Below are 27,564 nucleotides of genomic sequence, written 5' to 3' on the forward strand. Positions count from 1 at the left end.
AGTCTGTAAATCTTAACAGAAGCAGGCTGCCACATCTTTCTCTCACATAATAGCTGATGGGTTCCTACCACGGACATTTTGGTTAGCAGCTCTGAGTGTTTTAACCGCTGTACCACCAGGGCCCCATTATAGCTTTAGAGATCTTCAGTCCCTGAATTTACCCATATAGTAAATCTTCAGCAGTGCCAAGGAGCCTAACTCCTAAGAGAGCAATCCACGGGGACAGTCCAGACTTCCTTTGTTTGTGGAATGCAGTGGTATATTTTAGCCACATGATTTGTATTTTCCTGTATAACTACCATCTCCAAAGCTAGGGTTATACTATCTACTGAAAGTTTTTATCTTTAAAGAGCATCAGCAAGTTTCTTTGCAAAACAAAGAAAGAAGTTAGACTTTCTGAATTGTGGTCTAGATACGTAATCACGCACATACACACTAAGATTCCAACCTACTGGTGCTATCAGAACTCCCAGATCTGGGCTCACTCACTGTTACGAAATTTTACATCTAAAATTGCAATGTTAAAGTTCAACAAGACAGAAAATAACAAATGCTGGCGAGGTTGTGGAGAGATTGGGACTCTCATACACTGCTGGTGGGATTGTAAAATGGCACAGTCATTGTGGAAAGCAGTATGGTGATTCCTTCAAAAGTTGGAATTAGAAATACCATTTGACCCAGCCATCCCATTACTAGGTATATACCCTAAAGAAGTGAGAGCCATGACAAGAACAGATATATGCACACCCATGTTCATCACAGCACTATTTACAATAGCCAAAAGATGGAAACAACCTAGATGTCCATCAACTGAGGAATGGATAACCAAACTATGGTACATACACATAATGGAATACTATGCAACGCTAAAGAATAACGTAGAATCTGCAAAACACCGCATAACGTGGATGAACTTGGAGGACATTATGCTGAGTGAAATAAGTCAATCACAAAAGGACAAATATTGTATTAGTCCGTTATTGTAAAAGTTAAGGAAAGGTTTATCTATTGAAGGAAATTTTCTTTGTTGGTTACCAGGGGTGGGAGGGGAGGGGAGGGAACACTGTTAGATAGATAGAGATAAATATTGATTTGGGTGAAGAGAAGGACAATGTACCAAATGTGAGTGACCAATATGGCAGCATTGAGGATGAGAAAGACATAGAGAGGTACATGGGAAGTACAGACAACAAACATGAACCCTTTTGCATATACAGTGCTGAGTTCTCAGTGAAGGCAAACATGGGTATATGGATGGATAGATAGGTGGCAGGCTGGACGATTAGGTATGTTTATGAAATGGGGAGTGTATCCAACATCATATATAGGGTTGGCAGACAATGGTCCTATAAGTTTATGTGAATGATCAGAATTCCCAGGTGTATAGTAGATCTGACAAGGGGCAAGGTTGTGGTCACTGCTTGGTCACAGCCAGCTACCCAGAGCGACTGAGTAGTTGAACCTACAGGCTTGGGACCATAGTCGCAGGGGACATCAAGCTCAATTGGCGTAACATACTATACAAAACATTGATCCACCTCCTACTTTGGCGAGTAGTGACTGGGATCTTAAAAGCTAGCAAGCTGCCATCTAGATGCAACGATGGATCTCTCCTCGTCAAGAGCAAAGAAGAAAACCAAAAGAAAGGAAAAAAGCAAGCCCAACGAACGGGTACACCATCAATCTGCAACCTATACAACTATGAGACCAGAAGAACTAGATGGTACCTGGCTACCACTGTCATCCACTTGGAAGGGATGTAGGAGATCCTGGATAGAGAGGGAGAACAATGTGGAACAAAACTCAAAATCGTTTGGAGGGAAAAAAAAAGGTGGGGACCAGGTTGCTGGTCCAATAGAGTCTGATGGAACCACTGAGACTATGCCCCCTAGCTGCCCATCAGGTCTGGAATTGAACCCACACCTGTGGTTTCCAGCCAAAGAAAGTACAGGCATGTGAGTTAAACATTTACCTCAAGAAGACACACGCTCTGGAGAGAACAATCATGGGAGAAGGAAGGGCTGGTTATGCACAGGGAGACAGCTCAGGGGGCAGGAGAGTATGGAGGAATGGACACTGGGAAGAGGTAACTGTTGCATTGTGGTAAACTGTGGTCAGTGACATGCGACAAAGTATATGTGAACTGCTGTATGGAAAGTGAATTTGCTCTGTAAATCTTCACCCAAATCACAGTGAATAATAATAAAAAAATAAAATAAAATTGCAATGTTGCTTTTTAAAAAAAATTGCTAAAATATTGTTATGTTTAGCCAGTAGTAGTTGTAGTAGTATCATTATTTTTCAGCTTGCAGGTTGCAACTCATTAGTGGGTCATGAAATCAATTTAGTGGGTCTCAACCAGCATTTAAGCCTAAGGACGGGTTGTTACGAGTCAGACCCAACTTGACGGCAGTGAGTTTGGTCTTTTTCAACCAGCAGGTTTTTTTTAACAGAATACCATAAAATAGAAAATGGCAGTGTGTTATATATAGGAAGACTGAGTGGTGTTTTGTGAATATTTTTTCAGTTTTTTAATAAAACTTATCTTAAATATCTTACAAGAAGGCTTGTAAGGCATCACTTTTCTGTACTGTAAAATAGATATAATAATGGTGGTCTGGTAGAGATATTACAATGATGAGATAAGAAAAAGAATGCAAACGAAGTGCCTTGGTATGTGTTCAACAAAGACCCTGTTAACAATTTGCAATACTGTAAAACATCAGTTAAAATATTCCTGAAATCACAACCCTGAACTGTTTTTATTTTGCATAGTGAATAAAATGGGCAGTGCTGTTAATATAGTACTAGTTCCGTATTTAATGTTTGTTCCATTCGGATCATCACTATCTCTGTTTTTAATAGGTTATTGAAGACACCAAAGAGAAAAGAACCATCATCCATCAAGCTATTAAATCTCTGTTCCCGGGATTAGAGACAAAAACAGAGGATAGAGAGGGGAAGAAATATATTGTAGCCTACCATGCAGCTGGAAAGAAGGCTTTGGCAAGTAAGTGCATGAGTGACTGGGTGTCTCTCTCATCAGGTAGCTATGAGGCAGATTCCTCTCCTCCTCCTTTGCTGTTCATGTTCAAGGGCTGCTTTGGTGGTGTTCAGAGGAGAATATTGATCAGGTCACTCCTTCAGAGAAGGTAAATACAGTCATCTCAGTTGCAGAGCAGATAGGGGCTTAGGTCTTTTATGTGGGTCAAGATTTGCTGAAACAATAGTGGTGCCTGAGAGAAAGTCTTAGAGATTTAATATGTTTTCTGAAGAGCACAGTGGGTACAGTGGCAATTCAAGGAGCAAATGGCAGGGCTGTTGGTCGTTTTGTGTTCTTAATAGAGATGAGAAAGCTTTCAGATGAACAATAAAATGCTCACCACCTATCTTAGCAGCATCTTTTCTTCAAGGTCTCTCTATTGAAACAACTTCTTCTTTCCAACTGTTAATATCATGTTGACTCACATATAATAAACATGGAACATAGGAAGTTTCCCTTTCGCCTGAACCCATCTTGTTGTGTATCATTCATTTGAAATTGATAGGTTGTCACTTAATCACTTTGATACCTACGTTCTACTGTGTTTTCTACAACCATGACAGTTTTTGCATATAACCTTAAGAAAGAGTAGGCAGTTTTTCCTCTCTTACTTGTCAAATTAGCAGATAAAATTTTAATAAAAATTATGGGAGGAAAAAATTATTTCCTCATTCTCGTCCCCTACCAATGTGATGGCACAGTTATCTCAAGGTAAAGTTGTTAGAGCAAAATTGAGACTATATAACAATGATTCGAACCATTAACACTTTTGTCAGTCAATTTAAAGGATATGCTGTGAATTAACAAATATTTAGTTGTTTGTATCTCTGGTGCTAGTGAAATGAGAGTGGAAATAAGGTTTAGCTAGGCCTATGAAAATAAGCTAGTCAAGTCACCAAGTCTAGTTAATGATAGAGAAATGAGAACTCTTGAGCTCTTTGGGAGGGTAGGTGGAGATCAGAGACTCAGGGTAACAGATGCCAAAAAGAAGAATGAGATGATGTGCTTTGGGATTACTTGGGGGCAGATGTTGTTAGTCACTTCTTAATCCAGAAGCTAATGACTGGGGTAATATGTGTTTCTTTAATTTCTGGGTCATGTATAAAATATTAGCAACTTTCTTAGCCAGGATTCTGTGAGACAATTAAGCCCAATAGAAAATGACTGTTTTCTCAGTTCTCTCAAGGATGGTATATGGCTGGTAACTCTTCTCAGTGTCTAGGAGAGCATTGATTTATTACATGCAGAGGATTCCTTAGGACATTTGATCTTAAGTCTCTCAAGGAACTCAGGTTGGGAAGGGTGCTAAAGAGGTGTTCTTTTGGGCAGCACAGTGTGGCCAGCTGCCCTCTGCACAGGAGTAATGGGAAGGCAAAAAGTCTTATTTTGCTCAGTGTGGTCATAAGGAAAAGTCAAAAAGGATTTCTTTGATTGGTTGCTTCTTGGAAATAGTCATAATTTTTTAGAGAACCCTAGGTTTGTGATCCACAGGGAGGCGACAGAGGCATCTGCAGGCCAAGTGGCCACTCGCAGCTCTCGCCCTTCCCCTCACGTGAGTGATTGGTGCCAGACTTCTCCTGCTCTGTCTGCCTGTGCATCTTTTGTGCTTAACCATAAGCCACTTCCTGTTTCTCACTCTACTTTTTTTTTTTTTTTAAGTAAAAATTCTCCTTAAGAGTTTTCAAGTGAAATGCTGAGCGCTGTGTGATGTAAAACACTTTGCCCCCTAAGTTAATTTACATTTTGAAGTAGTATACATTCCAAATGCCTCTAAAACCTTTTTAAAGACATCAGTAAAAGTTTTCTGCCATGTATGTAGGGCACTTCATGGTTCCTGAAATGACTGGCTCCCAGGAAGGGTACCTGGATATAGGGATCCCGAGAGACTCGGGAGGAAGAGCCAAACTTCCACAAGACCAGTGTCATGGAATCCGTGGTAAAAGGGGATTCCAGTCATCAGATGGTCCATGGCGAGAAAAGCTGCAGAGGTCCAGCAAGAAAGAACTCTAGCACTTGTCCCTCGGTTTAACAACATAGAAATCATTGGTGTCTTTGGCAGGGCAGTTTGAGTGACGCGTTGAAGTTGGAAACCAGTTTACACAGTAGGTTGAGATGTGAAGACAGTAAATACAGACTGCATTTTCAGATGTGAAGTCCCTGGGTGGTACAAACAGTTAATGCACTTGACTTGTTAACCAAAAGGTTGGAGGTTTGAGTCTATTCTGAGGCTACTCAGAAGAAAGACTTGACAGTCTTCTAAAACAAATCAGCTGTTGAAAACCTTATGGAGGAGAGTTCTACTCTGACACATGTGAATCAGAATAGACTCAATGACAACAGGTATTTCAGATAAGGTGTAAAGAGGAAGAGAGGGAAGGGGACGGTGTGGTTAAGGGAGGGGAGTATAGGTTTGGCTTTTAACATGGAAGAGCCCTGAGCATATATGTATGTGTGTATGTATGCATATGTATGTATGTGTGTATATGTAAGTATGTATATAAGCTGAAGGGAAAGAGCTAGTGGGGGCATGAAAATTGAGTGGGGAGAGTGGTCATTGATGGAGCAGGACACCTGAGGGAACTGAAAGGGTCAGCGTGCACGGGTGCAGTGGTGGGAGCAGCCTTGAAAAAGAAGGGAGGGAAGAGTATTCTGCATGTTGCCCCATCCTGTCATCTTTCTCAAGCCACAACACTTTTCCTTTCTTATTCATGAGGATCTCTGTGCTCGATCCATGAAACTTCCTGAACTTGTTCTCTGCTTTTATCTGTTCTTTGTTCCTTCTAGAGCAAGGCTACCATGTCAGACCATCAGAACATTGCTTCCTATTACCACAGCCTGAGAATTTTTTACATTTGCGTTGTGGATCAGAGTATCTCAGATAATGTCTGAAAGTTATTTTAAATTCACTTGAATTATAAAGCTAACTATATATTATTTAGCATCATTAGAGGTTAGAGTTTTATAAAGTCAAATAAATTGCCCAAAGTAAGTTGAGACTCTTTGATTTTTGGTTATCGAAAGTGTTCCCAGTTAATCAATGCATATGTTTACTATTCTGTATTTTGAGTGCACCTAGAAAACAGATACTCAGATCTGTTATTTGTGGAGGAGATAATTGTCTGCATGCTCAGAGCTTGCACTTGCTAATACAGAATGCATGCAGTGAGTCAAAACTCATACTTGACTGTCATGGTTTCTCTTAAGATACATAGCATTTAGTTTTTCATTCTTGTGGCTTCATTTATTTTTGCCATTATAGTTGATTGTGAATGTACTAAAGAGATAGTTAAGGGAACATGTAACATATGTCATCAATTTTTTTATTTTATCACAAGTGGATTTTTTTATTTTTAATTTTTATTGTGATTTGGGTGAAAGTTTACAAAGCAAATTCATTTTTCATACAGCAGTTTATACATGTTTTGTTTCGTGATGCATTTCACACATACTTTGTTTCATGACATTGACTGCAATTCCCCACAGTGTAATAGCACTCTTCCCACTTCCTCCCTATAATCACCTTTTCCATGTGTCCTTTCCCATGCATTCTTGCCCCCCACCCTCCTGAGCTGTCTCCCTGTACAAACACTGCCTTTCTGTTCTCCCATGATTGATTGCTCTAAGGAGTGTATCTACCTGATGTAAATGTATATCCTGTATGCCTATTGATTGTTTGGTTGGAAACCACAACAGTGAGTTCAGTTCCAGACCTAAGGGTAACTAGGGGCCATAGTCTCAGAGGTCTCACCAGGCTCTACCAGACCAGTAAACCTGTTCTTTTTTTAGGATTTTGAGTTTTGTTCCACATTGTTCTCCCACTCTCTCCCTGATCTCCTGCACCGATCCCCCTCCAAATGGTTGACTGTGGTAGCTGGGCATCATCTAGTTCTTCTGGTCTCATAGTCATATAAGCTGGGGATCACATGGTCTACTAGTCCCTTGTTTCCATGTGTCTTTGGTTTCCTTCATTCTTCTTTGCTCTGGATGAGGAGAGATCCATTGTTGCATCTTGATGGCCACTTGCAAGCTTTTAAGATCCCAGTTGCTACTTAGCAAAGTAGGATATCACAAGTGGGCTTAAAAGAAAAATTTTATTATAGACATTTTAAAACATGCACACAAGTAGAGGCAATAGTGTTTTGAGCCCCTCTACCTATCTACTGGGAGCTCTGGTAGCGTAGTGCCTAAAGGCACTTGACTGCTAACCAGAAGGCTGGCGGTTCAAGCCCACCAGCCACTTCTCGGAAGGAAGATGGGACAATCTTACTTCCGTAGTGATAACTGCCTCGGAAACCCAAGGAGGGGTCGCTATGAGTCGGGTCCGACTCGATGGCACATAACAACAACAACAACCACCACCTATCTACTAGCTTCTCAATTATCAGCATTGTGCTGCTTGAATTTGATCTCTCCCTTTACTTATTTTTTCTTGCTGGAGTGTTTTAAAACAAATTCTGTAGACCTCATCATTAAACTTATAAATATTTCAGGATGCATCTAATAGATTAGGAATAAAACACCAACCCATATAACACAAAAGTAATAATAATTCCTTAATATCTAATATTTGGTCCATGTTCAGTTTTCCCCTGATTATCTCAGATGACTTGTTCAAATAATGATCTAAGCAAGGTCAGAACATAGCATTCAATCCATAAGTCTCTTAAAATCTCTTTTAATCTCTAAGAATTCCCCATCATAGAAAATTATTTTCCATAATAATTACTCAAAATTTTTCAAATAAAAAAACCTTTATAAGCTCAATGTAGGAAACTCATAAAACATGGCAAAGCACAAAGCAAAATAATAAAGGATAACTTATAGTCTCACCACCAGAGATAATCACAGATAGCATTTGGTGTATGTCCTCTCATATTTTAAAATGTAAATCTCTAAGTGGAGAAGCGTTTTGTATCCAATCTTAAACCTTTTGCTATATATCAACCATGGATACAGATAGTGCAGCCTTTGAGGATGAACTAACATGCTCTTTGTGAAGGGACTAAGACAGGGAGGCTTGTACCTATAGGTGAGTTTTTGACATGTTCACTGTTTGCCTCTGTAACATCCCATTGTTAAATGTCTAAATGGCTGTTAACCCATCACATAACTACCAGATGCCACAGAATTCTTCAGCATAAACTTACCACGCGTCCATTTGCATGTTGACCTCTAAAGCACTTTAATATTCCATTAATTATTATCAATTAAACGTTGCTCTCTTGTGCTCTCTATGCTGTGCATTTGGACAGAGGTCAGAACTGCAACAGGTAAGAGCGGTTGGCGTTTCATGTAGACAGAATGAAATGCCAATGATATTGTCAGAAGTGCTAAGTAGAGGCAGTTTTGCTTAACTAATGGTGAGCTGGAAAGAGAACCTAAAATGACATTTCCTACTCACAGTTTTCTGAAGGTTAGTTGTGAGAAATTCACACCAAAAACTAAGAAATACTTGATACTTTCTAGCCAAGTAAATAAGTACTTGGAAGAGGATTACATTCCCATCAGATGGAAAAGCAGTTCGGTAGGTGTGCATCGTAGTGGCAGTTTTCCTAGCTAGCTCGTTCATTCATTTGTTCTTTACATTTAGCTTAAATCACTAACCTATCAAGTAGTGCTTTTGCCTTGAGAAAGGCAGGTGTACAGATACCTTCAATATGAGTTCTGTCTTAAGTCTCTGAAGTGAAGGAGTCCTGACTTTATGCTAAAGATGGGTTTTCAAGACAGAGATGAAAGAACATTTTTAACAGAAGAGGACCCTTTCTAGGGACTGTATGTATCAAATAATTTTCAGTTTTTCTTTCATGGAGTTACAGAAGTCAAGTGAGTTAACCATGTTGTACAACTAGCAGCTGCAATTCAGGGTTGCACAAGATTCATCTGTTACCATGTATTGTCTAGGGAGGGCACTGTGGCTGACATTTTTTCCTAAAGTATGGAATTTTCAAAACATCATTGGGCAGTTTAAATCCAAATCTTAATATATTTTAATATATGTTTCTACGTTATAATATAATTGAATTGTTCTATTAGAAGATCTGTATTCAAAATAAGTTCTCCAAGTTCATGAAATATCTGTCAGTCTCCCAAATATTAGAACAGTTGGAGTAGCACTAGCTCAGAAGTGAACATGTAACAAGGCAGGAGTGATGATCAGGTCTTCAGTGCCAGCTGCTCTCTCTGTCAGGTAGACACTTGTAAACCACATAATATTAGCCAAACTTTCAGGATGGAAGTGGTCTTTGGACAGTCTACAGGTATCACTGAAGTATCTATTAACAAGCTTTATGTACCACCATAAGGCATCCAGGCTGAGTAAGTGTGAGCACCTGACTGGACATAAAGCAAGGCTTATGGATTCTGATACCACTGCTGTGTTTCCCTTTGGATACATATGTTCTGAAAAGTACGTCATCTCCTCTACCAGACTTGTGTGCTGTGAGGTAACACCACTGGGAAACCATGTGCCTCTTCTGTATCTCTCCTCTTGGAAGATCACTGGTTAGTTTCAGGCGTTTTTCACAACAGCTGCACTTCAGCCATTAATTTTAAATGTAGAAAGATAAGTATTCAGTGTAAGGACCCAGTCCTGCAAAGTTTGGTACCTGTAGTCCATACACTGTAACCACTTAACCTGTATTTCCTGTGAGACTAGATCTGACTTCTCACTAGCAGGGTTCTGTACCAGAAAATGAGCTCATAGGGTTTCATAAGAAAAAGCTCAAATAAATTTTATTATGGTACATATAACATTTAATTTTTTGTTTTTAAGATCCAAGAAAACATTCTTGGCCAAAATCTAGGGGGAATTACTGCCATTTTGTATTATACAAGGAAAACAAAGACACCATGGATGCTATTAACGTACTGTCCAAGTATTTAAGGTGAGTGTCTTGTTCTTCTACAAAATCAAAACACTGCAGTTCATTTTCCTGCGGCCATTTAATTAAGCAAACTTACTTCCCAAATCCTGTTTTCTTAGGCAGTAGATGAATTAATTATTTTAACTCCCATGCATATTGCTGTAATTTAACATGAAAATTTTGTAGGTGAATAATTTACATATCATTGAGCATTCCCAGTACACCCAACTGAAAATGAAAATTAATTTCATTCCCCAAAAACCTGCACTTTGATTTGGTTACAAAGGTATGCTTCACTAAACTTGGCAGCTCCTAGTTCCTGCTTGAAAACCTGAGACCAGTCAGAATTCCTCATAGGAATAGGCAGATTGTGTCTCTGAAGAGTGTAGGTGCTGAAGATTTTTTTTCCTTCATTTTTTTTAAGTAGAAATGACTAGTGGCATCACAGTAAATCTGTATGCTATAGAAATTTATTTTCCAATATATATTTAACTTGGCTTAAGCTTAGTGAAATAGTAACCAATTAAGTATCAGCTTAGTTGATTTTATTCTGTTTTCTAGCTCCCTAGGAGGGTGAGCTCATGCTATTTACTCAGTCTTTACCTGAGGCAGGAAGAATAGAGACAGCACCTGACAGAGGAATAGCCAGTCAGGGAGGGAGCTTCTCTGCAGTCTAGAGCTGGGCTTCGCTTGGGGTTCACGAAGTCCTTCCAGCGTTTTTTCTGTTAAGATGGAGCAATCAAGTTTATAAAGTACTTCTTAGTTAACTAACTTATATGTTCATTCCAAAATGAAGATCTGAAGATCCCTGTTTTAGCATTTGACTTTTTTGTACAAAGCAAAAGGAGCCCTGATAGCTTAGTGGTTAAAGTACATAGCTGTTAACTCAAAGGTCAGTGAATCAAACCCACAGTCCTTCTGTGGAAGGAAGAGGCAGTCTGCCTCCGGAAAGATCACAGCCTTGGAAAGGCCATGAGGGAGTTCAGCTCTGTTCTCTAGGGTCGCTGTGAGTTGGGATTGACTCATCAGCAATAGATTTGGTTCATTTATTTATTGTACAAAGCAATAGCATGTTTTGAAGAAAAATGCACACTATTAATAGCTTTAAAAAAACTGAAGATAAAAATTTTTCAAACTGGGATGTTGTATATAGTATAGATTTTTATTCCACATTTTGTATAATCTGTTGAGTTGCATATGATCAACAGAAAATGTTTTGGTTCCTTTTTTGTTACTGGCTAGTTAAGTCTTTGAACATCAGTTACTCACTAATAGCCACAAATGTCCTAAGTCGGGAACTGCTAAGAAGCGACTTACTCAGGTGTCCTTTACTTTTCTAGTTTGAATATTAAGTTGTCCTACATAAAAACTTTTCTAAGTTTTTCCTCTTTCTCCTTACTCTGTTGTGATGTATGTATATTTATTTTGCAACTTAATTAGAACTGTGATTTCTTTATAGTATGTGACTTTAGATGGTTTTGTTTCTGTCTTATCAGAGTTAAGCCAAACATATTCTCCTACATGGGAACCAAAGATAAAAGGGCTATAACAGTTCAAGAGATTGCTGTTCTCAAGTAAGTAGGGAATATGTATTGGGGTTTTTACTGTAAAATTCCTAGCACTGCCTTTCAGAATTATCAAATTTTCCTTATGGGATCTATCTCTGCTATTTTTAGATGGTGTCTCTGCCAGTTACAAAAATTATTTTTCTATTTGTTTTTTACTTGCTTATCTGCATTGTTCATGTTTTTAGAGCAAACCTGTATTATTTGTATGATTATATAAGGATGTTTGTGTCGGGGAAGAGAGCTGATGGTTCAGTGGTTCAAGCGCTCAGCTGCTAACCAGAGGTGGGCAGTTTGAACCCACCAGCCACTGTGCAGGAGTAGGATGGGACATTCTGCTTCTCTAAAGATTTACAGCCTTGGAAACACTAAGGAGCAGTTCTGTGTCGTATAGGGTTCCTGTGATTTGAATTCACTGGCAAACTTGGGTTTGGTTATATTAGAATCAAGAGAATAATAACTTATTTCTCTTTTGTTTTTGGTCATCATTCCTTATTAAATATAAGGATATGTTTATTTAAATTTAATTACCAGTGAATGAACTTTTTATTATACACTGAGGTTATATAGATGAAAAAGATAATCTCTGTTTTTAAGGTGTATATAGTGGAGTGGGCAGACAGGCAAATAAAAAATTATTACACAATGAGATAAATACTAAAATAAAGATAGATTTTGGGTATTATAGTAGGCTTGAGAACAAAAGAGTCCATGAGACTTGATGGATGAGGCAGGTCAGAGAAGGATTTCAGAGAAAATGGGATGCTTGAATTGAGTCTAGATTGGGATTTCTCAGCCTTTGCACTATTGACTTTTCGGGCCAGATAACTCTTTGTTGGGGGGACTGACCTTTGCATTGTAGGATGTGTAGCAGCGTCCATGGATTCTGTCCACTATGTACCAGTGGCATTCCCCAATTGTGACAAACAAAAATGTCTCCAGACATTGCCACATGCCCCTGGGGGGACAAAAATCGCCTCTGGTTGAAACCAGTGGTCTGTGACAAGAAATTTGGAAGACAGCTGCCTGGTCAACAGACTCAAAGGGATCCATATTTTTGTCTGTTACAAAGAAAAGTGACCCAACAGACTGTGGAAATTATCAAACAGTATCATCAATAGCACATGCAAGTAAAATTTTGCTGAAGATAATTCAAAAACGGTTGCAGCAGTGCATCCACAGGGAACTGCCGGAAATTCAAGCCAGAATCAGAGGAAGATGTGAAACAAGGGATATCATTGCTGGTGTCAGATGGATGTTGGCTGAAAGCAGAGACAACCAGAAAGATGTATAACTGTGTATAGTTGACAATGCAATGGTATTCAACTGTGGATCATAACAAATTAGGAATAACATTGTGAAGAATGGAAATTCCAGAACACTTAATTGTGGTCATGCGGAACCTGTACTAGAGCAAGAGGCGGCTGTTTGAACAGGACGGGGGAATACTGCATGGTTTAAAATCAGGAAAGTTGTGTGTCAGGATTGTGTGCTTTCACCATGCTTTTTTAATCTGTGCACTGAGCAAGGAATCCAAGAAGCTGGACTGCATTAAGAAGAGTGCGGCATCAAGATTGAAGAAGATTAACAGCCTGCGATATGCCTGCTGAAAGTGAAAACTTGAAGCATTACTGATGAAGATTAAAAACTATAGCCTTCAAATATTGGTTACACCTTGACATTAAAAAAAATCTTCACAACTGGACCAATAAACGACATCATCATGATACTGAAATTGTCAAGGATTTCATTTTACTTAGATCCACAATCAATGCCTGTGGAAGCAGCAGTCAGGAAATCAAATGAGGTATTGCACTGGGACAGTCTGTTTCAAAGAACCTCTTGAAAGTGTTAAAAAGCAAAGATGTCCCTTTGAGGATAAACATACGTCTGACCTAAGCCATGGTATTTTCAATAGCCTCGTATGCATGTGAAAGCTGGACAGTGAATAAGGAAGACCAGAGAAGAATTTGTGCCTGTGAAGTATGATATTGGTGAAGAATACTGAATAAACCATGGACTGCCAAAAGAACAGACAAATCTGTCTGTTCTTGGAAGAAGTACAGCCAGAATGCTACTTAGAAGCGATGATTACAAGACTTCATCTCACGTACTTTGGACATGTTATCAGCAGAGATCTCTGCTCGGAAAAGTAGAAGGTCGGCAAAAAAGAGGAAGACTCTCAGTGAGACGGATCAACACAGCGGCCGCAGCAGTGGGCTCAGGTGTAGTGTCAATGGTAAGGACGGCACAGAACTGGACATTGTTTCCTCCTATTGTAAGTAGGGTCGCTATGACTCGGAACCAACTCGACAGCACCTTAACAAGAACAGTTTATTGCACATAATTGATACTGCAATTAAAGATCATACGTCTTTGCTATCTCTGCTTGAATAACTGTATACATTTATTTGTGCCTCTCCCAGCATTTCATAAAGACTCCAAGGTGGCATTTTTCCTTAACTTACAGTCTTCTACAATCTGGGCACAACACACACACACACACACCCCACACCCCACCCCCATTTCACTGAGTCACACGTAGTTGAGCTCCTGGTTGCATCCTTATGGGTTATCCCGGTTCTTTTCTTCTTTGACCTCAGGACAGTGCCATGATACAGTAGTAAAAGGGAAGTAAAAACATCTTATCACCATCAGTTTGACTGTCTGCAAATGTTGATGTGTTTGAAAGAGCAGGGGGAGGTATATGAAAATGATGGTGTTCTACCTAGTGGTTTTTTTTTTTTTCTTTTCTTCCTGTGATGAATAGGATACAGAGTTAAGACTCCAGGGGTCAGGAATGGGCAAAGGAACTTGAAAGAGTTCCTTGAAGATTTGAAATAGCATCTGTGAGTAATGGACCAGGGCACTGATCATAAGCTCAGAATGGGCTGAAGGTGGATGGGGGATGGGTGGTGAGAAGGGACAGTGATTTCAGGGCTCAAGCTTTCCCGTATTCTGGGTTCCGGACACAGAAAGTTCTTTTCTTCTCTTTGGTTTCTAGAATGTCATTGTATTCACTTCCTGTGACTTCTGGCTGGCTCTGTGAATTTGCCAACCTAATGTTAAAAATAAGTTGGTTTGTTTTCGGTCCAACAGAGATGGACTAATAGAAGGTAAAAGCTCTGCCATAATTGCATTCGTTCAGTGATTACCTTGGTCGCACCTGCTGCTTTTTGGGGGGTGGGGCAACAACTTTTTTTTTCCCCTTTTAAACCAAAACTTTATATAAACTATTCCGTTCTTGTGAACAGTAAGTGATGTCCCTTTCCCTGTCAGTACATAGAAATATACCTCATCCTTTTTAGTGATTATCATATAGTTACATACATGAATGTCTCCTAAATTTATCAACTATTACTCTCATTTTTAAATGTTTATATTATTTCCCATTTCTTGCTATTATAAGCAATTTTATGGCAGACATATTTGTAGCTAAATTTTAGCACATGTCTGTGATTACTGCTAAACTTAGCAGTGGAATTACTGCGTTAAAGAGAATTCTTTTGATAGCAAAGCATTCTTGCCCTGCAGAAAGCAGTCCACTTTATCACCTTTATTCTACTTCCCCAGAAGCACCTCCAGCATAGTATTATGATTTAAAAAAAAAAAAAATCATTTGCTAACTTGAGGGTCAAAAAATGACATCTCATTGTTTTATTTTCCATTTTATGTTGTGAAAGGTTTGGAAATTTGAAGACTGAAGATACTTTTTATTCTTCTTAGTCAGCCAGCAGGTGTCACACTTTATCTTGAAACTGCTGTGTCCTCACAGACCTTTGCTGCTTTTATCGTCTTCCTGTTGATTTAGTAAAACCATATTAAACACCTAACTGCTGGCCTTTGAACACAAGAAGCACTTATCTCACGGATGCAGGTTGCATTTTGAGTTTGCTTAATGAAGATGTGGGGCTGGCCGATGGGCCTTTCCCGTGAGAACTGGTGAACAGGATAAGCCCACTCTCCCATGCAAAGATTTAGTTATTACTGAATGGATCAGTCCGGGGAATAAACAATATTACTTTTCAGCTTCATATAACTCTAAAGTCACCTAGTAGTGTTAACAGGATCTCAGGCTGGAACAGTCTCATTCAGAAGGCTTTGTTTCTTTTCCTGCCTGTTCCTGCCAGCCTCCTTTCTGAGCCTGGGCCAGCCTTTCTCTGGCTTTGTTAATAAAGGCTTCTTGTCCAGCATGCTGCTTAGGTAGCTGCACAATTGTGAAATATTCATATTTCCAAGTCACTTACAGGTTTGGTATTCATTTACAACCAAAGAGCTTGATCTGGGATCATCATAATTAAAACTCTGAATAGCATCATGACTATTGTCAGCTCTATCCCATCTGGTCGCAGTGAAGAACTAAGACAGCTCTTGCTTTCTGTCATGCTGAGGGGACTCAGAAATACATGTCCATTCTGAACAGGCGAGGGGATGTCATTCAGACATAAAAGGATCATGTTCTGGTGCATGCTACTATATGGATAATCCTTGAAAATAAGCTAAGTGAAAATAGCTAGATACATAAGGCCATTTATTGTGTGATCCTATTGACAGGCAGTCCCCAACTTACAACATACATGAATTACAACAAACTGCACTATCAGCCATCCATTACTGTTGTTTTTTGTATATGTTACTGTTAGTAATATGTACTACTTAAAATATTGCACTGTGTAATTTGCTGATGTTATCGATCTCAGATATAATGTTCCTAATGGTAGCATAGTGCCTAAGGCACTTGACTGCTCACCAGAAGGCTGGCGGTTCAAACCCACCAGCCACTCCTCGGAAGGAAGGTTGGGCAACCCTACTTCCGTAGTGATACTGCCTCGGAAACCCAAGGAGGGGTCACTATGAGTCGGGGCCGACTCAACGGCAATCAACAACAACAACAATCCCCAAATACAAAGATTGGATTTATAAAGATACTGATGATAAAAGGCAATGATAATAAAAACTAAATTTTACAAAATGAGGTATTCAACTTATGTCAGACCTAACGTACAATGGAATAGTTGTCAAAATGGAACCCCATCATAAATTGGAGACAATGTGTATTTAAAAAAATGTCCAGAATAGGCAAATCCATAGAGACAGGAAGTAGATTAGTGGTTGTCAGGGACTGAGAACTGAGAGCAAGGAGGAATGGGGAGCGACTAAGTAATGGTATGAGGTTTTTGTTTGGGGTGATGGCAAAGTTCTGAAATTAGATAGTGGTGACAGTTGCACAACATTGTGAATGTATTAAAAACCACTGAACTGCATACTTTAAAATGGTGAATTTTAACTGTTAAAAAAAAAATAGAACATGGAGTAAGGCATCTCCATGGAACTATCAAGAAGCAGTCTCCAGAACACAGTCCAGTCAGCCAAGTTTCCTATTGGACACTTTATGTTCAGGACTATTAATTCTTCTTTTGGTTTCTGTAGCAACAGTGACCAAAGAAGAATTCGCTACTCCTGTTTGTCACTCTGTACATACTGATACTGTATTTTCTGGATTCTGTGCAATAGGATTCCTGGGTTACTTTGTGCCTGATGGCTCTCTCTTTGCTCCTGTATATTTAAACAAGAAGCTGGTGCCCTTTTTCACCTAGCTCTCTCAGCAGCTGGCCCAAGTATGGACTGTACCTGTTCTACCCCTGTTTGAACTTGACTATGTTTGGTCCTTGGTTTGGGTGGGGGATGGAAGAGAAATGAAGTACAGGCTTTGCCCATTTCCCTACTTCTCTGGCCAGCTTCCATGTTTTATTTTAATTAGTGGAGCAGTAACAAATTTCTTCTCAAGAACCTTAGCCAGGCTTTTTCTTCACATACTGAGTTGGATGAGCCCGGGAAATGTATAGACTGATAAATAGTGCATAAAAGAATTGATTGAATGTCTTCAGGAAGTACGGGAAATTTTTCAGCAAAGAAAAGAGAATTCCATGAGATCAGATGGTGTGTTGGCATTGTACAAGTGAATTATAAATAATTTACTTTACTCAGAAATCACATATTTGTAATTAGAAAATAACATGACATTTCCCTATTAATGTTGGGAATTCACAGGCCTGCCAAGCAGGGGCACACATTTCTGTGGGTCTGTTTCCATGATTAGCTTTGGGACAGAACTTAGCCTTTGGCGCAGGCTCAGTGCCAGGATCCACATCCAGACGCTCCTGATGCCTGTATTCCCCAGCAGAGCTGCAACCTGGCCTCTGATGGCAGGAGCCACCAGGAGCAAGCTCAGGACCTGCACTGAAAACACTGACAGAGCCCAGAGTGATCAAGAGTGAAATACATTCTTCAGCAAAGTCAGGAACACACAGCCTTTGTTCTAGCAGTTCTCAGACATATTTTCAGAGGAAATCTGAATTTATAAAAAATTCAAACTACTTATGCACAAAGATGTACTCTGCCATATTATTTGTAATTTTGAAAACTTGAAAGCAATCCAAATGACACAAATGGGTGCGTCTTAAATAAAATTAATAGTTAAACAATTAAATCCATTTGATGATTTAATATTTGACCATAAAAAATTACTTCTAATAAAAGTAAACTTTTCACTAAAGTGGAGATAGATGAATGACAAAATATGTAAGTCTTAAGTGAAAAGCTGGCATCTTCCTCAGTGGTAAAATGCTAGAAGCATTGCATTTAGAGTCAGGCACACAATAAAGATAACCACACTATTACCACTGCTGCTTACCATTTTTCTTGGTTAGGGCAAAGAGTCAAGATTAAGAAATAAGAAGTGTGCAAAATTAAAAGGGAGGTGGTAAAATTACAGGTTTTCTTTTTTTCTTGGTAGATGATAACTCTTTCTACTTAAGGAGTAGATTGAAAGTTGATTAAAAGATAAGAAAAATTATGAAGTGTATAAAAATCAATATGAAAATAATAATCAGTTAGAAATTACAATGGGAATAAAGTAACTTTTTATACAAAGGGGAAAAAAAGTAACATACCTAGGAATGCAGATTTCTAAAAATGTATGATTTTTTATGAAGAAAACTTTGAAATGCTATTGAGAGACCTGAAAGACTTGAATAAATGAATAATAAAACCTGTTCTTAGATAAATATAAAGATGTCTTTTCTACTTGAATAAGTTTATAAATTAATACTAGTACTAATGATGCTAACCCCCATTCACTGTCAGTTTGTCATGCTGTGATGGCTTGCATGTTGCTGAGGCTGGAGGGTATGTCGCTAGTGTTTCAAATACCAGCAGGGTCACCCGTGGTGAACAGGTTTCATTGGCGCTTCTAGAATGAGACAGACTGGGAAGAAGGACAGGGCCATCAACCTCTGAAAAAATTGGCCACTGAAAACCTTATGAATAGCAGTGAAACACTGATACGGTGCCGAAGATGAACCCCTCAGGTTGGAAGGCACTCAGAATACGACTGGAGAAGAGCTGCCTCCTCAAAGTAGAGTCGACCTTAATGACGTGGATAGAGTAAAGCAGTCAAGACCTTCATTTGGTAATGGAGCACAACTCAAAATAGGAAGAAACAGCTGCAAACATTCATTAATAACTGGAACATGGTATGTATGACGTATGAATCTAGGAAAATTGGATGTTGTCAAAAACGAAATGGAACACATAAAGATCAATATCCTAGGCATTAGTGAGCTGAAATGGACTAGTTTTGGCCATTTTGAATCAGACAGTTATATGTTCTACTGTGTCCCAGGAGTGACAAATTGAAGAGGAATGACGTTTTCATTCATTGTCAAAAAGAGCATTTCAGTATCTATCTTGAAGTACAGTGCTATCAGTGATAGGATAATAACCATGCGCCTACAAGGAAGGCATATGGATATTTGGTTTTTGGTTTACAAGGAAGACTAATTAATACTACTGTTATTCAGATCTATACACCAACCACTAAAGTGAAAGATGAAGAAATTGAAGATTTTTACCAACTTCTGCAGTCTGAAATTGACCAAACGTCCACTCAAGATGTATTGATTACTGGTGACTGGAATGCAAAAGTTGGAAACAAGAAACATTGGTAGTTGGAAAATACGGCCTTGGTGATAGAAATGACACTGGAAATTGCATGACAGATTTTTGCAAGACCAATGACATTGCAAATACCTTTTTTTTTTTTTTTTTCCAAGAAAAGAAGTTTTTATTGTGATTTGGTTGAAAGTTTACAGGGTGAATTCATTTTCAATACAGTAGTTCATACACATTTTGTTTCATGGCATTGACTGCAATTAAAATATAATAACCCTTTTCCCACTTCTTACACATAATTACCTCTTCCCTGTGTCCCTCCCTTCCATGCACTCCTGCCCCCTGAGCTATCTCACTGTGCAAACACTGCCCTTCTCTTCTCCCATGATTGATTGATTGTTCCAGGGAGTTTATCTACCTGATTTAAATCTTTACCCCATATGCCTGTCTTTTGTTTGGCTGGAAGCCACAGGAGTGAGTTCAGTTCCAGACCTGAAGGGTAACAAGATGTGATCAAGAACATCATACAAGAAGAAAGCAAAGGGTCATTAAAAAGACAGGAAAGGAAAAAAAGACCAAAATGGATGTCAGAAGAGACTCTGAAATTTGCTCTTGAATGTAGAGTAGCTAAAGTGAATGGAAGAAATGATGAAGTAAAAGAGCTGAACAGAAGATTTCAAAGGGTAGCTCAGAAAGACAAAGTAAAGTATTATAATGAAATATGCAAAGACCTGGACTTAGAAAACCAAAAGGAAAGAACATATTCAGCATTTCTCAAGCAGAATGAAGAAAAAAAATTTCAAGCCTCAAGTTGCAATATTGAAGGATTCTATGGGCAAAGTATTACTGATGCAAGAAGCATCAAAAGAAGATGGAAGGAATACACAGAGTCGCTGTACCAAAACAACTTGGTCGACATTCAGCCATTTCAAGAGGTAGCATATCATCAGGAACCATTGATATTTAAGGAAGAAGTCCAACCTTCACTGAAGGAATTGGCAAAAAAAAAGGCTTCAGGAATTGTCAGAATACCCATTGAGATGTTTCAACAAATGGATGCAGCTCTGGACATGCTTACTCATTTAGGCCAAGAAATTTGGAAGATATCTACCTAGCCAACTAACTGCTAGAGATCCATATTTGTGCCCATTCCAAAAAAAGGTGATCCAACAGAATATAGAAGTTAGTGAACAATATAGTTAATATCACAAGCAAGTAAATTTTGGCTGCAGATAATCCAAAAACAATTGTAGCAGTATATTGACAGCTAACTTACAGGAATTCAGTCTGTGTTCAGAAGAGGATATGGAACAAGGGATATCATTGATGATGCCAGGTGGGTCTTGGCTAAAAGCAAAGAATACCAGAAAGATGTTTACCTGTGTTTTATTGACTTTGCAAAGGCATTCAACTGTGGATCATAATAAATTATGAATAACTTTGAAGAATTCAAATTCCAGACCACTTAATTGTGCTCATGAGAAACCTGTACATAGACCAAGAGGCTGTCTTTCAAACAGAACAAGGGGATACTGCGTAGTTTAAAATCAGGAAGGGTGTGTGTCAGGGTTGTCTCACCATTCTTATTTAATCTGTATGCTGAGTAAATAATCCAGGAAGTTGGACTATATGAAGAAGAATGTGGCATCAGCATTTGAGGCAAGACTCATTAACAACCCGCGACATGAAGATGACAGCCTCACCTGCTGAAAATGAAGATGACTTGAAGCACTGAACTGATGAAGATCAGAGACTACAGTATTCAGCATAAAGAAAACAATAAATCCTCACAACTAGACCAGTCAGCAGCACCATGTTAAATGGAGAAAAGATTGAAGTTGTCAAGAATTTCATTTTACTTGGATCCACAATCAACATCAATGGAAGCAGCAGTCAAGAAATCAGATGTTGTATTGCACTGGGAAAATCTGCTGCAAAAGACTTCTTTAAAGTGTTAAGAAGCAAAGATGTCACTTTGAAGACTAAGTACACCTACCCCAAGCCATGGTATTTTCAGTTGCCTCATATGCATGTAGAAGCTGGACAGTGAATAAGGAAGACCAAAGAAGAGTTGATGCCTTTGAATTACGGTGTTGGCGAAGAATGCGGAAAATAACATGGCCTGCCAGAGTGAACAAATCTGGCCTGGAGGAAGTGCAGCTGGAATGCTCCTTGGCATCAAGAATAGCCATACTTCTCACCTGTTTTGGTCATGTTGTCAGAAGAGCCCAGTCCCTAGAGAAGGATAGCGTGCTTGGTAAAGTAGAGGGTCAATGAAAAAAGGGAAGACCCTCAGTGAGATAGATTTGACCCAGTGGCTGCAACGAGAGGCTCGAGCATAGCAAAGATTGTGAGGATGGTGCAGGACCAGGCAGTGTTTCATTCTGTTGTACACAGGGTCAGAGGTGAGCTGATGGCGTCTAACAATACAGCAATAATTATGTTAATGATATTACCAATAGAATGTGTTTTTTTAAATTAATCAAGCTAATTATAAAGTTAGTGTGTAAAACTCTCCATAAAAATTCTGAAAAAGATGACTAGTAGAGGAAGGTTAGCTCCCATAGAGATTAAAACAGTATAGAAAGTAATATAGCAATTAAAGCAATTTGACAGTTAAAACACATGAATAGATAGTAGAGCCAGATATGTTCAAGTATTTAGGATATATTTGAAGTAATATTTGAAATCAATGGAGGAAAAAAAAGTGTCAATAAACATTGGGATACCTGAGTAGCCAGCTGGAAAAAAAAAAATTTTTTTCTAAGATTTATTTAGAAAAATAAATTCTAAGTGGATCAAAGATTTAAACATGAAGAGGTGCTACACTTAAACTTGGGATAACTCGGGGGGGGGGGTGAAATCTCTGTAGGGATGTCTTTTCTAATGGTAACTGAAAACCCAGAGCTTTTTAAAAAGTAAAGGATTGGAGGGTTGATTAACAATTGATTCAGGCAGGAGTCATTCATTAGAAAACAGGACAGTCACACATTTTCAAAAATATCACTCCACAGATTACTTACTAAAAACAAAGGGAATAAATAAGAAAGAAAATTTTTTAAAGGAACGACTACTCTTATACTAGAAAAATCTGGCAGAAACTAAAAAAATGATCAAATTTATCATCAACAATGGACGCATTGAATAATGGGCTCTTTTTTCTTTTCATTTCATTTTCATTGAGATACATACAGCAGAACAAGTACCAATTCAATAATTTTTCCACGTACAATCTGGTGACATTGATTACGGTTTTCACCATCCTTTTCTGAAATGTTCCTCCCTCATTAATATGAGCTCACTGCCCCCTGAGTTTTCTCTCTAAGATTCATTTCTTCTTGATATGATTCACTGAAAGGGATACAGTATCATCTAAGTAATATTACTATCAAAAATGTTTGCCTCAGTCTAACTATGAGGAAACAATCAGAAAAATATGAACTGCAGGACATTGTGTAAAGCTTGTACAGGATTCTTCTAAAACATCAAGTGTGATGAAAAACAAAAGTCTGGTTTCGGTTTAGAATCTGCATCTAATCTAGGCTCTAGATCAGTGCAGCGCAATAGATACATGTGAACCGTGATTAGATACTGAATTTAAGGAGCTTAATAAAAAACAAACAGCTAAATGATACTGTTGAGATAATTACCTAAGTGGACCACGTGGGCTGCATATGAGGCAGTGGTATGGAATTCTTAGAGCCCTTCTGGCATAGTGATTAAGCACTAGACTGCTAATTGAAAGGTCAGTGGTTTGAACCCACTGGCCCCTTGGAGGAAAGATGTGGCAGTCTACTTCCATGACATTTTTCGGCTTTGGAAGGCCTACGAGGCAGATCCACTGTCCTATGGGGTTGCTATGGGTAGGAATCAACTTGACAGCAAGAGGCTTGGTTTTGGCCCTTTTTTTCATTGCTGAATTCTTCTTAGGCTTCCTGAGCATGACCGTTGTGCTTATGCAGGAGATTATCCTTGTTCTTAGGTGATGCACACAGAAATACTAAAGGTGAAATAAGATTTCTGTGACTAATTCTTAAATGGTTCAGTAAAATAGTGTAGAGTCTACATTTAAGTTAAATATTATGTATATGTTTATGTATACACACACACACAGGTAGTATACGTGGATGTACCTAAATTTAGAGAGAGGGCGATAGTAAATCCAGAAAAATGTTAACATTTGATAAATCTAGATGAAATATATGAGGTTATTACATTTGGCCACTTCTCTGATTTTGAAATTCTTCAAAATAAAACTGGGGAAAGTTTTCTAAGTAGTGAAAAATATTAAAGGAAAATCACAGACTACTAAAAATATTTGTAAAATGTAAATGATAGATTGCCTTAATATATAGAAAGTGAGAAAATGTTTAGCAGCACAATAGAAAAATTTGCAACCAGACAGACAAGCAATTAATTTACAGGAGAGGAATGCAAATTGCTATTCATCATATGAAAACCTGTTTAATAAGAGATAATAAAATACATGCAGATTAAAACCATACTGAAATAATAATTTTTCAATTATCAGAATGGCAAAGTTCAGAAAGGTTTGTAATGCTGTGGGCCTAAGGTGATAGACACATTAAGTGTGTGAGTATAAATTGGTATTACCTCTTTAGAGAGCATTTGGCATTATAGGTTAAACTGTAAAATCCACATACCCTTAGATCCACCAAGTCCACTCCTAGGAATTTATCCTATACGTATATACAAGTGCACAAAGAAGTACGTATAAACATATTTACTATAGTGAAAGATTGGTAGCAACTTAAATATCTGTCAGAGAGGGCTAAAAGATGGTGTAGCCATGCAGTGCAGCAGCCATGCTGTCTAGCTGTAGAAAGAATGAAGCAGCTTCAGAAGCACTGTATGAATAAGGCAAATGTCTAATAATACACATTTTTAACGGGAAAGAGCACAGTGTTGAACAGTACATAGTGGAGCAAAACTTGTTTTTCAGGAGAATATGGGTGTGAAGAAAGAATATTGGATGTGTTAACTGAAAATTCATTAAGTTGAACATACATGATTTGTGTACTTTTCTATGTATATAACCTATGTATTAAAAGTTTCTGAAAAGAGTGGGAAAAATTCCAAACAAGGAAAAATAATACATACACATATATGCTTACAAAAGAAAATGTTTCTAGAAGGTATACAAGAAACTTAAGGGGCCCTGGTGGTGCAGTGGTTAAATGCTCAGCTACTAACCAAAAGGTGCTTTGGACCCACCAGATGCTCCATGGGAGATAAGACCTGGTGAGTAGCTCCCAGAAGGACTTTAGCCTACTAAGCCCTGTGGAGTTTTTTTGTCCTTCAGGGTCACTGTGAGGCAGAATCAACTCTACAGGATACAACAGCAGCATACACAAAGCTGGTAACCGTGACTGCCAACAGGAAGGCGCATTGGAGGATAAAGGTAGACAAAGGCTTTGTACTTCTTCCTGTGTATATTACCTGTTTAACAAATTAAAGAAATACTTCAATTACCTGTGGAGAATTTATGCTATGTAGGATCTACGAATATATATGTGCATAAAACCCACTGCTGTCAAGTCAATTCCAACCTATAGTGACCCAATACAACAGCGTAGAACTGCATATGGTTTCCAAGGCTGTAAATCTTTATGGAAGCAGACTGTTACATCTTTCTCCCATGAAGTGTCTGATTGCTTTGAACCACTGACCTGTTAGCAGCCCAGTGCTTGACCACTGTACCACCATATGAAAAGACAGGGTACAAATTTGTTATAGGATTCCAACTAAATATATTTTTAAACATGTTACAAAAGTTAGAGTGAGAGGTTATATAAACTTAGATGTTAACAGGTTTTTTCAGGTCATGGAACTGTATTTTTTTTTTCTTTCTCGTTTTCTGTATTTTCCAAGTTTTCTATAATGAGTTTGTAATGTTTTTCTATACAAAATCTATCCAGAAATATGAGCTGTTAAAAAAATGTGTGGTAGAACAGACAGACACTTCATCACAGAGGACATTCAAACACATGAGAAAATGCTCGCAAATCATTAGCCATTAGAGAAATGCACATCAGAACTACCATGAGATACCATCTGACCCCTGTACAAATGACACTGATCTGAAAAACATAAAACAAATGCTAGTGAGTTTGTAGGGAGATTGGAACTCTTACACACTACCGATGGGATTTTAAAATGGTATTGACATTATGGAAAACAGTATAGTGCTTGCTCAAAAACCTAAAAACAGAAATATTTTATGATCCAGCAGTTCCATCCTTAGGTATATATCCAAGAGCAGTGACATGAATAGATATATGCACATCCATGTTCATTGAAGCTGTATTCACAATAGCAAAACAATAGGCACAATCTAAGTGTCCAGCAATGGATGAATGGATAAACTATGATACATAACATACAATGGAATACTATACAACTATGAAGAATAATGATGAGTTCTTGAAACACCTTATAACATGGAAGAATCTGGAGGAAATTATATTGAGTGAAACAAATCAATCACAAAAGAACAAATACTGTATGTTCTACACTGTAGTGATACTGCCTCGGAAACCCAAGGAGGGGTCACTATGAGTTGAGTCCGATTCAACAACACATAACAACAACAACAACTATTTAAAAGTCAAGAATAAGTATACATATAGAAACCAAAAGGATATACCCTGAAAAGTGAGTTTTCCTTTCATACCTGGTAACCCATTTCTGAAAAGTGAGTTTTCCTTTCATACCTGGTAACCCATTTAGAGGTTCTTCTTCTTCTTCCTTTATTTTTTTTTCTTTTTAACAAGCAAATCTTGGTTCACAGGTTACCAGGGATGGGAGGGGGATAAAAAGGGAATCAATTTTCTAGATAGTAAATGCTTTCTGTTTTTGGTAATAGGAAGGGCAGTACCCAATATGGGTGAAGTCTGTACAGTTTCACCAAAGTAAATGAAGACAATAAAAAGTAGCAAGAAAAAAGGACAATTTTGGTAAATGTTATTAACAATTTTGCAACAACAGTAATAACAACCAAAAAAAAAGTGTGTGGTTACATAATGCAGATATGTGTCTAAAAAGGCTTATGTGAGTACATGCACAAGCATGTATAAGTGTATCAGTGGGCATATATGTATGTATATGTCTGTGTGTGCTGCATATATATTCATATATATGTATATAAAATACCAAAAAAGATACTTACTTATGTTTTATTAGCTATGCAAAAGCATTCGATTGTGTGGATCATAACAAGTTACAGATAACATTGAATGGGAATTCCAGAACATTTAATTGTGCTCGTGAGGAACCTGTACATAGATCAGAAGGCTGTCGTTTGAACAGAACAAGGAGATACTGAATGGTTCAAAATCAAGAAGGGAGTGCGTCAAGATTGTACTCTTTCACCATACTTAATCAGCTTGTATGCTGAGCAAATAATCTGATAAACTGGATTATATGAAGAAGAACATGGCATCGGAACTGGAGGAAGACTCATTAACAACCTGCAATATGCAGATGACACAACTTTGCTTGCTGAAGGTGAGGATGACTTGAAGCACTTACTAATGAAAATTAAAGACTATAGTCTGCAGTGTGGATTACACCTCAATATAAAGAAAACGAAAATCCTCACAACTGGTCCAATAAACAGCTTTAGGATAAATGGAGAAAAGATTGAAGTTGTCAAGGATTACATATTACTTGGTTCTACAATCTACACCAATGGAAGCAGCAGTCAGGATATCAGATGTTGTATACAGCATTGGGCAAAACTGCAAAGGACAGTGCTGAAGAGCAAAGATGTCTCCTCGAAGACTGAGGTGTGCGTAACCCAAGCCATGGTATTTTGAATCACCTCTTAGGCAAGTGAGAGCTGGACAATGAATAAGGAAGACTGAAGAACAGTTGATGCTTTTGAGTTGTAGTGCTGGAAAAGAATGCTAAGAGTACCATGGTCTGCTAAAAGGACTAACAAATCTGTCCTGGAAGAAGTACAGCCAGAATACTTCTTGGAACTGAGAATGGCCAGACTTTGTCTTACCTACTTTGGTCATGTTGTCAGAAGGAGCCATTCCCTGGAGAAGGATATCATGCTTGGTAAAGTGGAGCATTCGTAAATACAATGTTCTGTGTCCTAGTTTAGTGAACATCT

At 38.3% G+C, this 27,564-nt stretch overlaps 1 protein-coding gene across 1 annotated transcript in view; it reads left to right on the top strand.

Moving 5' to 3' along the window:
• The window catches only part of PUS7 (pseudouridine synthase 7), a 74,623-nt gene that overhangs the window by 29,936 nt on the left and 17,123 nt on the right, over positions 1 to 27,564 (top strand). Inside the window, exons 5-7 of the mRNA XM_007944495.2 lie at positions 2,866 to 3,010; positions 9,816 to 9,927; positions 11,403 to 11,480. Of these exons, the coding sequence (XP_007942686.1) occupies positions 2,866 to 3,010; positions 9,816 to 9,927; positions 11,403 to 11,480 (335 nt within the window). The remainder of the gene's footprint in view (positions 1 to 2,865; positions 3,011 to 9,815; positions 9,928 to 11,402; positions 11,481 to 27,564) is intronic.

This window comes from Orycteropus afer, unplaced genomic scaffold (assembly GCF_000298275.1).
Source record: "Orycteropus afer afer isolate SDZICR_OR568_19922 unplaced genomic scaffold, OryAfe1.0 scaffold00007, whole genome shotgun sequence".
In the NCBI taxonomy this organism is placed as follows: Eukaryota; Metazoa; Chordata; class Mammalia; order Tubulidentata; family Orycteropodidae; genus Orycteropus; species Orycteropus afer.